At 42.0% G+C, this 13,585-nt stretch overlaps 3 protein-coding genes across 8 annotated transcripts in view; 1 reads left to right on the plus strand and 2 right to left on the minus strand.

Annotated features, from left to right (window-relative positions):
- The window catches only part of akap9 (A kinase (PRKA) anchor protein 9), an 85,746-nt gene extending 81,557 nt beyond the window's left edge, over window positions 1–4,189 (plus strand). For all 6 annotated transcript variants that reach the window (XM_010791469.1, XM_010791470.1, XM_010791474.1 and 3 more), the window contains 7 exons: window positions 1,555–1,749; window positions 1,940–2,143; window positions 2,237–2,469; window positions 2,589–2,683; window positions 2,769–2,922; window positions 3,430–3,560; window positions 3,652–4,189. In XM_010791469.1, the coding sequence (XP_010789771.1) occupies window positions 1,555–1,749; window positions 1,940–2,143; window positions 2,237–2,469; window positions 2,589–2,683; window positions 2,769–2,922; window positions 3,430–3,560; window positions 3,652–3,695 (1,056 nt within the window). In that variant the 3' untranslated portion in view covers window positions 3,696–4,189. The remainder of the gene's footprint in view (window positions 1–1,554; window positions 1,750–1,939; window positions 2,144–2,236; window positions 2,470–2,588; window positions 2,684–2,768; window positions 2,923–3,429; window positions 3,561–3,651) is intronic.
- Window positions 4,190–4,246: 57 nt separating this feature from the next.
- Window positions 4,247–9,153, minus strand: cyp51 (cytochrome P450, family 51). The gene is made up of 10 exons (XM_010791475.1): window positions 8,636–9,153; window positions 8,439–8,537; window positions 7,659–7,835; window positions 7,413–7,539; window positions 7,034–7,208; window positions 6,723–6,842; window positions 5,997–6,192; window positions 5,494–5,589; window positions 5,225–5,393; window positions 4,247–5,062 (listed from the first exon to the last, which is right to left on the minus strand). Exons 1-10 carry the CDS (start codon window positions 8,795–8,797, stop codon window positions 4,884–4,886), a joined length of 1,500 nt encoding a protein of 499 aa, XP_010789777.1. The 5' UTR covers window positions 8,798–9,153; the 3' UTR covers window positions 4,247–4,883.
- Window positions 9,154–9,957: 804 nt separating this feature from the next.
- Window positions 9,958–12,587, minus strand: LOC104962955 (KRIT1 ankyrin repeat containing). Its single transcript, XM_010791476.1, has 6 exons — window positions 12,392–12,587; window positions 11,680–11,998; window positions 11,462–11,549; window positions 11,162–11,368; window positions 10,404–10,520; window positions 9,958–10,275 (listed from the first exon to the last, which is right to left on the minus strand). The coding sequence occupies exons 1-6, from the start codon at window positions 12,570–12,572 to the stop codon at window positions 10,186–10,188; spliced, it is 1,002 nt and encodes a 333-aa protein (XP_010789778.1). The 5' UTR covers window positions 12,573–12,587; the 3' UTR covers window positions 9,958–10,185.
- Window positions 12,588–13,585: the final 998 nt, after the last annotated feature.

Raw genomic sequence — 13,585 nt, forward strand, 5'->3', positions numbered from 1 at the left:
CAGTTATATTGGAAATTAAAAGACAAAACACTGCAGATTGACATTACACCACGGCCATTTCGTAGCCTCCCGCCCCATGGAATTCAGTGAGGGACATTGGCGATTTCATCTTCTCATCAATTCATGTGCTCCACTGCACTTCACAATCGAAACGTAAGACTACTGTAGTCTTGATGATTACTGAACTCATGGTGTGTGTCTCTTGCTTTTCATGCATGCCACACGACCAAGACCGTCACCACTGGAGAGGGCAAAACCAATTTTGACATGTGAGTGAGCAATAAATCAAATTCAGGTTTGCAATTAAATGTAGCCTTGAGTGTACGACTGTTGGGTTGAAAGATTCCCATTCATGCTAATGCACATTCAAGCAACAGCGACAACGTATTCCCGTTTCATTGAATGTGGAAGTTTATGAATCCTATGAGAGAGTTAATCATTCCTTATGTTGTTTATTCCATCATCATTCTTTCAACCTGTCAAGGCTGCCCCCACAATCAAACTAAACAGTCAAAAAGAAGCGCAAACTTTGATTCCTCTGCACAAAGCAACAAGACCTGTTACCAAACAAACACACACAACACAACACAAACACAATAACTGAGTTATTGACAAGATGTCTCTGGATTAAAAATGGGAATCCCCTCTGAACTGAACCCACTGTTTGGATGCAACACTCAGATCCACTGTGAACAATTCCTGAGGCAGCACAACTAAGATGAGCGTGTGGGCTCACACATTACAGTCTAGATGTATGAGGATAAAATAGGGAGGAGGTTAACGAGGGGTTTTAGTAAAAGGTTAACTTACCCCCACAAAACAAAGACTGCCCCTGAAACGTGCAGTCGCTTATTGGGGGGGGCGTTGGGGGTCCGAAAACCCTAGGTTTAAACCCTAACCCTAACATGTCACCCATTGAGCATGTTTGGGATGCTCTGGATCGGCGTATATGACAGCGTGTTCCAGTTCCTGCCAATATCCAGCAACTTCGCACAGCCATTGAAGAGGAGTGGACCAACATTCCACAGGCCACAATCAACAACCTGATCAACTCTATGCGAAGGAGATGTGTTGCACTGCGTGAGGCAAATGGTGGTCACACCAGATACTGACTGGTTTTCGGACCCCCCCAGACCCCCCCAATAAAGCAAAACTGCACGTTTCAGAGTGGCCTTTTATTGTGGCCAGCCTAAGGCACACCTGTGCAATAATCATGCTGTCTAATCAGCATCTTGATATGCCACACCTGTGAGGTGGGATGGATTATCTCGGCAAAGGAGAAGTGCTCACTATCACAGATTTTATTCAGATTTGTGAACAATATTTGAGAGAAATGGTTATTTTGTGTATATAGAAAATGTTTTACATCTTTGAGTTCATCTCATGAAAAATGGGAGCAAAAACAAAAGTGTTGCATTTATATTTTTGTTCAGTGTAAGAAGTAAATGTTCCACTTTGCTTATGATAGAAAATCGACTGTTTGTTTATTTATTCTTTGAACGTCTGTAGTCTATCAACCTCCTAACATTGGTTGTGACTTCCTGTGTGTTTCAGAGTGTGTCCCTGCTGGCAGGAGGCTCCTCCAGCTCCTCCAACTCCCTGACGGAGCGGCTGCTGAGGCAGAACGCTGAGCTGACAGGTTTCGTCAGCCGTCTGACCGAGGAGAAGAACGATCTGAGGAACCACACGCTGCGTCTGGAGGAAGAGCTGCGACGCTACCGGCAGGCTGGCCTTGGACCTGACGAGAGCGTGAGTACATGACAGGAAGTGCTACTGGGATGACCTGCTATGATATCATTAACATTACCACTGACTGTTACATTAAAAAAAGGTACCTCATGGTGATAACTCAATTATAAACTTGTTTTTTGAGCCTTTCATCTGACATTCAATACAGACGGCTGTTACTAAATATCCTTGTTTCTTTTTGGTCCTGCAGTCCAGCAGCAGGAGAGGAGGGTCCAAGTCGGACTCGGCAGGTTTGACCCTCTCTCAGGAACGGGAAGTTTGGACGAGAGAGAAGCTCCGCCTGGAGAAAGCTTTAATTCTGGCTCAGGCCCAGGTGGCCCGACTCCGGGGGGAGATGAGGAGCGACGCCCTGCGGGAGATCACTGGACCTGAGAGTGACAACGCTGCACTAAAGGTCAGTTTAAAACAGCTTATAACTCACTGAAATGTAGAAGCTTGGAGTCTCCATGTGTAATCATATCATTTGTCTCTTTTCCTTTGCCTCCAGAGGATGTACGGGAAGTACTTGAGGTCAGAAAGCTTCCGCAAGGCGCTGATCTACCAGAAGAAGTATCTGCTGTTACTCCTGGGCGGCTTCCAGGAGTGTGAGGAGGCCACGCTTTCGCTGCTCTCCAGGATGGGGGGCCGGCCGGCGCTGCCCAGCCTGGACCACAGCAGCCAGCAGCGCCGCGGGCTGATGCGCTTCAGGTCCGCCGTCAGAGTCTCCATCGCTCTCTCCAGGTAGGAAACCTGAACTCTGTGTTGGAAGGATTCTTTGACCTCTAAATTACAAATGTTCTCATGTTAACAGTAGATGTTGGCGCCATCTCAGAGATTAAAACTTCATATTTTCTGCTCAGAATGCGTTTCCTGGTGAAGCGATGGCACCGGGCGACGGGGATGATCTCCACCACGTCCTCCAGTGTCAACAAGAACGGAACAAGACAGATATTAGGTAACCACAGGATTTCAGGTCCTACATCTTAGACAGTATCATTTAATAGTGAGGCTAACTGCATTTGTATTCCTCTCTCTCTCAGGTACAGAAGCAAGAGACTCGCCGTATCTTCACCCCGGCAGCGTGGAGATGTACAGAGAGCGAGGAAGTGGAGGAGGAAGTGGAGGAGTCTCCAGCGGCAGGGGGCGAAGTGGACGTGAATCACCCAGATCAGCTGTCTCCTCCACACAGCACAGGCAAATAACAATTCCAGTTATTATAAATGAACCCAAAACTATTTATTTTCAGGAGTCTAACTAGATTTTATAATGATGATAACAAGATACAAGCCGATATTTCTTAAACAAATGTTTTGATGTTACCTGAAGACCACTATAGTTCTCTAAAACGTGGTGAGACTGTGCTAGAATCTGTCGCTGCCTTTATTTCCTCCTGGCCTCTGAGCCAGGTAAAGGTCCTTATACTGTAAACACTTCAACGTTACCACGGTTTTACCCCTGACAGCTCAAGTTACTCAAGTCTTCAAAAGGCAGAGGTGAGCAATTGCGTATCCAGTTTGTTGCAATCTGCACCTTCCCCACTAGATGGCACTAAATGCGACAAGCTGATCTTTTGAAGTGAAAAAATGAAAAACACCAAAATAATTGAAAAATGTAAATTGAAGGCTAACTCAAAGCGAAATGTAGATCTGTTTCATATTGTGTCAGTTGTGTTTCTGATATGTTGTGTCTGTGTTTGTGCAGGATTCACATGGCGGGAGACCACGGAGCGCTCACCTGTTCCCACCTGCAGAGCTACGACCCCGACCGGGCGCTCACTGACTACATCTCCAGACTGGAGGCGCTGCAGAGGAGGCTGGGGAGCGTGACATCAGGTAACACACACTGAATTACAATCATACTGTTAGAAAATAAATATCTGCACATCAACTAGTGGTTGTTAACTACCTTTCGTTCTCTCCTCAGGTGCTTCTTCATATGCTCAATTGCACTTTGGCTCGAGAAGATAGACGCTGTCAAGTTACTTTGGCTTGAAGAAACTCAGTTGCCTTTTGTTGTGCTGAGCGCTCTGCTGTTTTTCTATCATTCTGGTGTGGACTGTATCTTTCCATGTGGACCAAAACACATTTTTATATTAGTGTACGACATGTTATGTATTCAGGCTTTTTGTCGCCAGCACTTGAAAAACAGCTATGTTTGTAATAAATCTGCGTCTTTGTTGTGGATGAGCTTAAATCGTGTATATTTGTCTAATGCTAATTTAAGACCTCTTGATTAATTTATATGTTTGTGTTGTATGGGTGGAGCGTTATGTAAAGAATGTTTGGGTTTATCGTTGAGGAGGCTGCTACTGGATCTCCTACACTACACTGTGTTTTGTTTCGGCCAGGAGGACTACAGAGGACATTTGTAGAGAACGTATTTTTGTAAAGCGTAGGAGCTTTGAATTTTCTGGGTATTTTGTCAAAAACTGAATTAAAGAGGAATACATTATTTGAAAAGAGTTGAGTATTTGGGTCTTTTCTTCTTCTTTTACAAACATATATTCACAATTAATTTGACATTTAGATGTTCTTTTTATTGAAATAAGGAATTAAAACGTTTTTTCCTGAAGCAAAGAACAAACAAAGGACAAAATAAACCATACTATGTATTGCTAAACACAATATTCTCTATAATCAGAAGACATTTCCCGGTTTATTTAAAGCCAATGAACAACAACACAGCCTGTGCAGTGAGACTTTGTAACTCTCTGTTCAGCTGAAGCTAAATAAGGTCTCAAAGCAGGAAGTTTACTGGATAACTACTAAAAAAATAATTCATTCAAATCTGTAATATGGAACTTCTGCTTGGTTTTACAGTTAAACACTAAATTCAACTTGCTGGTCATTTCAAAATCAACAGATGTTGCCCCTTCATCAAGGCACTGAACATTTCTAAGAATTCACACTGTGAATATTAGCATCTGTGTTCAAGTCACAGTCGTACAATCAGTGCAATTATCTCTGCAAGCACACGTCTCAAAAGCTCATGCATTACTGTTGACATTGATGGGTAAAAAAGTGCAGGAAAAAGCACTCAACTAAACAATTGGACGTTTTTAGGCAGAGCGAAGTGCGATCATCTATTAAATCTTAAATTCAAGTCCCAGGAAGTTGCAGCTCCACTTCAACACTCAGGATGTTTCCTCGTGCCGCTCACTGTGCTCTCCTCTTGTATTTGATGACGGGGTTGTGAGGGGTGTGAATCATCGTGGTGTAGTTGATTGTGGGGAAATATCCATCCACCAGGTCAAAGTCGTACATGCGCAGTAAAGTAGACCAGATGGTTTTGATCTGGACGTAAGCAAAGTTCTCCCCGATGCAGCGATGGCGGCCTGAAGAGCAGACAGAGAAGTTTAGATTTTCTTGTGAGGTTATAAGCAGGTGTTGTACATGATTTTATTTAAATCCACAGCTCAGACAGAAAACTGAATTACAGGTACATAATTGACAAATGAGACAAACTTCTTTCATGAACATGATAGATTTTCTCATACCAGCTCCGAAGGGCACGTAGGCGAACTTCTCCCCCGCTGCGGGGTTGTCGTTGAGGTAGCGGTCGGGGCTGAACTCCATCCTCTTGTCCCAGGTGTCCTGCAGACGCTGGTTGACGGTCGGGGAGACGCACACCTGGTGTCCCACAGGGATGGTGTATCCTGCTGCAGTCTAAGAGAAAGGAAAAAAACATGCATATTGAATTACAGAGATACCATCATGTTATGTAATATAAAGAAATAACAAAACCAACAAACGGTGTAGTTCTTACCTGAAGAGAGCGGGCCATCCTCATCATGGTCATGATTGGCGGGCGCAGACGCAGGGTCTCCTTCAAACAGCGCTCCAACAGGCTGAGGTCTTTCAGCTGAGGACAACAACAGGAAAAATATTAAGATTGACTAATTAACGAACTCAAGAATACGAGAAAAACCACTTCTAGTTACTCAATCTGTGTCAAAAACAGACATTTTGTGACTTTCGATTTATTTTCTTTAACAAAATGTGATATTGATCTTGATGCAGTTAATTATTATTAGTTCTTTTTAACTACAGTATATTACATTTAAGAGCAGTAGCCTGAAAACTGTGTTGTGGTTTATACAACATCACACATGTATAAGTGTGTTATTAATTACACCCAGGAAAAGCAGCACCACCTCGTGCTATGTCACTCAGTGGACACAATGGGGCAGAAAGCGCTAAACTAGAAACAAGATGCAAAACGTTTTTAATGTAAATAAAATGACTACTGCACAATCAGCCTTTTTGTACCTGATCAAGGTCGAGAGCAGGCAGGTCTTCTCCGCACACGGCCTTCTGCTCGGCGTAGCATTTCTCCTGCAGAGCTTTGTCTCTGGCCATGAAGAAGCCCATCCAGGCGCTGGTGGTGGAGGAGGTGTGCTGCCCCGCCAGGAGCAGACCAATCAGCATCCCCGCAATCTCGCTATCGTTCAAGGGGCGTCCGTCTCTGACAGGGGAACAGATTCAAGGGTTAGAAAATCATATTTGAAAAGTTTTAGCAAAGAGCTTTCCCAATACCTTTTGGTGATTTGCTCCGATGGTAATGTTAGCAACTCCTAACTCTCCGATATCACTTTCTTTATAAGCCCAGCTGCATTTTCAAAACATAATGTAGTTTACCAGAAGTAACATCTCTGAGGGATCCTCAGCTAAGTTACCTCTTGTATTTAAACTGAAATAGAATATAGAAGTAAGTGTAGTGGATTTCACGATGTTAAACATATAAGCGTTTATGTTTTTTAATGAGAACCCTCTGATTTAGATGCAGTCATTAAGGATCACAGGCATCTCTAAAATTAGAAAAAGTTCTACCATTCTGCCTGAGAAAAGAGTCATGGTGAACGGGATACAAATTAAATATCTATCTTAAAAAGTATTTTTAGACATACACTTAGATCCGCCAAGGCAAAAAGGTGATCCAGTCGTATGAGCTCTGAATTGAAACCATGCTGTAATTCTTTCTAGAAGCTCTCTTACTTGTAGGTGGCATCGATGAGGGTCTGCAGGATGTCGTCCACTTTCTCTCCGGATTGCCTGCGCTTCTGAGTCACCTTGGAAAAAATGTTCTTGATCTCTCTGTGAGCATGGTCCCTCTTCCTAAAAGAAAAAGAGGTTATATTTGTGTTATTATTTGTACATATACTAGAAAGTTTATACTTCTGAGGTCAAGTTCAATCAGGTGTCTTATGTATGTGTTGTTCTCTTCTTTCTTTGAATGGACTAATCCAGTGTTTTGGATTATTTTGGATTGTTATATGCTAATCTTTATTCATGAACAGCAGTCGTACCTGAAGCTGGGCAGGGGCAGCCAGCCGGGCAGCAGCCAGGCAGCGTGGCTGAATCCTCCGTCCAGGTCTGCATAGAGCTGAGCCACGTGCTCATTCATCATGCTGCGGATCTCCTTCCCATGCAGGCAGCTGCTGGCCGTCAGAATGATCAGCTCAGACAAGGCCTCGAACAGGTCTGAAACAGGCCAAACGTGTATTCATTAGGAACCACAAACAGCAACAACCCAAAGAAATCCCACTGACAATCGGTTAAAATGTATGATTTCATATTACTACGAAACCATTTTCCTGCTTGCATTAGGTTCTGCTGTTTTGGACTCCAAAATAAGTCTGTCACTTGTTACTTTCCTAATATACATGTATTTGTGAAGGATCTTACTTTTCTCCCCGCTGTCTCCCCATCTCTGAAAATACTCGATGGTCTCTGCTTCGATGATTTTCACATGTTCCTTAAAATGAGCAATGTTCAGTCCGGTCTTCAACATCTTCTTTTGTTCCAGAAAGATCTGCAAAATATTAAAGAGAATGGGAATTGTATCTGCAAATCTACTTTCCTGGATCTTATCAATTCACCAGAATTCATAATGTTCTTTTCTAATGTGTAAATGAATGTGGTTCCACTCACATGGTTGGGCACGTCGTAGGCTACTCCTTTGCCAAACACTGGAGTGGTCAGTCTGGAATAAACGTCCTCAGCATTCAGGTCCTCATTCTTGCTGTTGAACATCAGTGTGGCAGCTTCACTGCCCAGCAGGTAAGTGAAGGTACTCCCCACCATGGTGAAGCTGAACACAGGGCCGTACTGAGGGGGGACAGCAGAGACACAGGGGTTAAAACAGTGCTGGGGAGTCGGGACCAACTAAAAATGAGGGGCCGCAAGTCAATCTAATTCCTCTAGTGTTGTTTTATTTAACTATGGATAATCTTTGCTTTTTTTTTTTTAGGTCTTTAGGACTTTTTTAAATTGTTTTAATCACTTATTTTATTTGCTTGCCATAAACAATACAACTGATATCAGAATTAGACATTTTGTAGGCAGTTGAACAAGGTGGAAAGGTCAAGTGTGTACGTGGGCAAATCACAGTGTATGGGAGGGGGACATAAGATAAAGTCAAGACTAAAACATATTATGTGCATGGAGCTGCATCTAACATATTTAAACATTTATCCAGTAAGATCATGATCTGGTTTACAGTGTGTTAGCCTTTTGGACATATTGAAATTGCTTGGTTTTGTCTGCCCCAACAGTCCCAAACCTACAAATATTTAGTTGAATATCACGGAAAAACTGCCAATATTAAGACTTATAAAGTTGGAACAGTGACAGTGAATTTCTAGACAGCAATGAATCTAATATGTAAACAGAGTGATGTACTAATAATTTCTATTCTACTCCAATACTTACTTTTTCATATGCATTTTCAAGAAATTCAATGGGACTTTTTCCAAATGCAATAGCATGACCCAGGAAGGGGATGCTGGAGGGAATGTAAGGTGGGTATTTCTGCAAAAGGAAACATGATAACAGTGGATGATTAATACATGCGTACAGGGAATTTCAACAACAATTTAAGGCACTGACTTTTCCTTCTTCCTACTTACCAGATCACTGTCTGGAGACTCTTTGAGCAGCATTTTAGTAATATATCCCAGAGCGAGAGTGATTACAGAAGCAGCCAGCACCACGGAGGTCAGGTTGTCGCTCACTTTCCCAACAGTGTCCCCGAACAGCCTACTGCCCATTTCATAAAATTGAACAGACATGTTTACTCCTTCCTCTGGTCCACTAAAACTAGAGGGAATAAACGTCTACCTATGCAAAGTTCCCAAGCCGGATAAACGTCCAGTTCATCTGATGTTAATCGTCTATATTGTTTCGGCTTCTCTCTACCTGTCAATAGCCGCCCCGCCCCCGCCTGACCAACAGCGGCTTTCTGTTGGCTGCTGACCGCGTGTCCGTCAAGCAGCCGCGCTTTGATTGGCTGCCGGCACCTGAACCGATGTCTGGCTATATGATGTCACTCCAGCGGGACGAACAAGCTCTGCGCCATCGATTGATAGGATGCCCAGACATTACATTACATTGCATTTAGCTGAAGCTTTTATCCAAAGCGACAGTAAATACATTCGACCAGGAAGATACAACCTTGAAGAAAACAGAATCATATAAATACATCAGATTTCATAGAGCCAAACATTTCAAGTGCTACTCAACTGGCTATAGATAAGCCAGTCCTTTATTAGTATATAAGTGCTCTGTTAGCAGTTCTTTGTTAGTAATTATATCGCTCGAAGTGGAGTCGAAAGAGATGAGTTTTCAGTCTGCTCCGGAAGATGTGCAAGCTATCTGCTGTCCTGATTTCAATGGGGAGCTCATTCCACCATTTTGGAGCCAGGATAGCATACAAATCAAACTAGTTAAATTAGAATTTAAACGTTGACGTTTCCCTCAAAACACGTTACATAATGAAAAAGGTTAGTGTCGGCAACCAAGAGAGGTGCGGAAATATAATATGCACTTAGACATTTATTATTTATTGTGGAAAATAAGCCAGCAGTTTGCTGCCAACTGGTAGTGTGTTAGAGGCTCATCAATAAGGATGACTTAAAATTGGCTTAAAATTATAAAGTTAAGTTTGGGTCTTTTTTTAGACGTTATTAACCTGTAATATTTAGTTTTTTTTCTTCATGCACATTAATCAGTTTGTTTCATTGTTGCATCAAGCTATTAGTCATGTTGAGGACTTCAAGTGGTTTCTTTATAGTCTCCACACTCCACACAACACCACCAACTTCCATCACTTTAAAACTATTTTCATGAACATATAATTTTACAATTTACATCAGCCTATTCTATACCATCTATTATTTGAATAAAGCACACTTTGTGGTTCAGAGTTTTCAGCACAAAACCGAACACATCGTCATTCATACATCGGTTTATTAAAAGAAAACATTAAATAAACATATTTACATGCACTCCAAATATATGAATGGTCAAAAATACACAATGTGAGGTTGTGAAAAATATCAGTAAGCATAATATACATAACGAGGCATTGTGAAAAGGCCAACATATTGCAGTCAAATGTAAGTCAGTAAGAGAAACTTGCACTTTGATATTTGGCAGCTGTGGTTTCCTAAACACTTTTTCAGCCATAGGCATATTTGTCCAAAACGCTTTTATCATTTGATGTCATCTGTCCACTCAGCTTCATCAAAAGCTTCACAATAAGGCCAGCCTGCAAGAAAATGATAAACATAATTGAGAACTGGAGAACGGGTTATTCAGACATTATTTGAATACTATATTTTAAAAACAACCTTGAACCATTTACTTAGTTTTAGCTTGACGTCCTTTAGCAGTTACCTGTTTTGTGTGCACAATGAAGTTCATCTTATTGTCCCCGCTGTGTATCTGGAAGTACTGGTCAGCGTGTCCGAGCTGCCACATGAATGTGCTGTACTCCAAACTGATGAGAAGGACCTGGGAGGGCAGAGGTAGATAGATAGATACTTTATTGATCCCAACTTAGGAAATTATTTTGCTACTGAAGCAGTGTGTTCAGGTTTAACAAACTATCATACTGAGCATGCAAAAAGAGAAAGATTACAGCCATGATTACAGCAAATGTTCAATCAAAACACCAAAAAGCTATCAAAAAATGATTGCAAACGTATTAAATAAAACCCTTTTTACATTATGTTTTCCCCTTTTGTTTTTCAATTACCCTTAAAAAAGTATATCTTATTCCACATATCTAAACTTACAATTTAAGCTGTATTATGTTTAAATAAATAGGTACAATTATTAGCTAAAATAATACTGATAAAATGTTTTAAATAAAGTGCAATATTCAAAACAGGACTCAATGTTATCTGGCAGCACCAAATGGAGATAGTCTTGATGTATTTTGAATACTTTTTTTAAATACTAATTTATGTTTGTTTAAACAATTCTTTGCTGCCTGGCATTAGTTATTACTGATTGTTCCATTGGTGTGTCTGAGGATTAAGTGGAGACAAGTTAATCTTGTTTTCACCACTTACAAAAACATAAAACTGTCCAATCAGCTAAACTGTAGCTAACATCTGGTGTTTAAAACATAGAATAAAACATGGCAACACCTTTGTCTCCATATTCATGAGGTGCAGCCCCTTGGTGTTGATCCCGACGTAGACGCGGATCACTTTGTGGTTGCTGGCGCTGGCCTTGGTGTAGACCTGGCCCGTGAAGAAGGCCGCTCCGTAGGTGGGGATGTCCCAGCAGTTCTGCAGGAAGAGCCGCTGCAGGTGGTGCATCTCTTTACTCACCCCCTCACTGGTGCTCAGCGCCTGTGGGAGAGGGAGAGAACAGCCTGTCAGTGAAGCAGGTGGATTTCATTTAAAGATGGAGAGGAAAACGTACAATGAAAACTCCCAGCGTACTTTGTACTCATGAAGAATCCTGTTGGTCCAGTGGTACGCCTTGCTTTTCACTTTGGATATCGGCACAATTGATTTCAGGTTTTCCTCGCTGTTGGGGAGAAATGCATCTTTTTACTGTACACAACAACTGAAGATGGTTGTGTGGCATATCACAGACAACAAGGTTCATTTAAGAGGTCAGTGCAAAATGTTGTAAAGCATTAGAAATTATATTTTACTTGAGGAATCCTTGCTTGTGCTTCTTGCTCTCATAGCTGCCGTAGATGATCTGCAGGAGGAGGCTGGCCAGTGTGATGAGCTTGCTGTCGGGCGCAGTAAAGAAGCCCTTCAAGAGGCTGTGGCGGGCCTCGTCGAACAGAATGAGGATGGCCAGAGGGTCCTCTATCTTTTTCTCGACATCCAGAGGCAGCCTGACGTCTCTGCGGAGGAAGAGCTGAGGCGTTTCCCTCTGAGGATCCAGCACCGTCAGTTCCGTCACGATCTCCGTCCAGATCCTCAGGTGCTGCAGGGGCTTGTGGTAAGGCTTCAGCTGCAGGTCTGACACACAATGTACACCAATGTTACTGAAATTGTTTTTGTTGCAATGATGACATAATATTTATTATTGTAATACTATTGTCCCTAAATCAAAACCAAATACATTTGATCACATTTTTCCAACTTTTTTATTGATAAAATCCTATGAAGTTGACTGAGCAGGTCTTACGATGCTGTAATACCTTAATGGTCAGATCAAGTCTGAAATGTGACTTGCATCACAGCAGCTCCATGTGTAACATCAACATAGACACATATCAAGACACAATACATGAAAAACAAACAGCCATTTAACATAAGAGCACAATCACTGAGAGATCTTAGCTGGTTTTATAGCGAGAGGATCAATTTACAAGCAATTTCATCACATTCGTGTCTTAAGATTGAACTCACGGAGGTTCTCGGAGCAGATCCAGATGGTGAAGTACTGCTGTGTGTCCTGTGAGAGACGCATGCCTTCCATGATCTGCTGCACCGTGGTGTTGTTGCCGTGCTTCAGCTCCACAGAGCGGTACGAGCCGTCCATGCGGTAGATACGCACCTTCTCATACTGTGGAGAACAAAAACGTACCATTAAAAACCAAGTGAAACAGTTTAGATCTTTGTTTGATCTGAAGGACAACACTTGAGGAGTTAGTATCATCTAACGAGCAGCAGACTAAACTACCACAGAAAGATGTAAAAGCATCTTTCTTCCTTAACAATTCAATATATATAAGCAGAGGCATTACAATTCTTTTGATATGACATGTTCTTTAAAAATAGACAAATGCACAGCTGGGACACAGTGTATGGACATAACATACACATGAACCACAAAAAAAGGATGGAGTAAGTTTATACTTTAGGCTGTGACAACGTCTTGTTAGAAACGTCTCCATTTATGGACTAAATGTGGTAAGCTTATACAAATGTGTAACTCATAGGGTTGCAAAGGGGCGGAACATTTCCGGTAAATTTCCGGAAAGTTTCCATGGGAAGTTAAGCTGGGGAATTTTGGAAATATTAGATGCAAAATTAAACAAAAAACATGACAGTTCAACTGATTTTTTTATTTAATTACATTTTTTGTAAGTAGAACAGAACAAGTTTTAATTATTTTATTGAGCAATTATTTGTTTCATTGAAGAATGAACACAGGAATGTTGAGTGCCTGTAGGGGGTGTGGTCTCAAGAGCCATGCAGTAAGCAGTGTGCTAGGGCAGGGGTTCCCAAACTTTGCCATGCCAAGGACCCCCATATAGCATTATCCTCTGGCGGGGACCCCCCTGTTGCAATTTTTTTTTTAAATGATGTGTACAAGTGCCTCCCGATGGAACATGCAGTGCGTTGCCACTACATTTGGGGCCTTCTGCCTGATCATAGCTGTCACTCCGCTTTCTTTGCCTGTCATAGCCCCACTGCCCCATCTGAACACACGCCCACACCAACGAGGAATAAATCTGATGTATGCAAGCAATTCTGCGACATTTGCTACATCCGTGCTCTCATCCAGCTGCAGAGCGAAAAATTCACTAGCCCTCACTTGCTCCAAAAGCTGAGCAGATTTTCACTCTCAGTAGCGGCAGCTCGATTCTGATCGGCTTG

The sequence above is a fragment of the Notothenia coriiceps genome, unplaced genomic scaffold, assembly GCF_000735185.1.
Source record: "Notothenia coriiceps isolate Sejong01 unplaced genomic scaffold, NC01 NC01_scaffold00035483, whole genome shotgun sequence".
Taxonomy (NCBI): domain Eukaryota; kingdom Metazoa; phylum Chordata; class Actinopteri; order Perciformes; family Nototheniidae; genus Notothenia; species Notothenia coriiceps.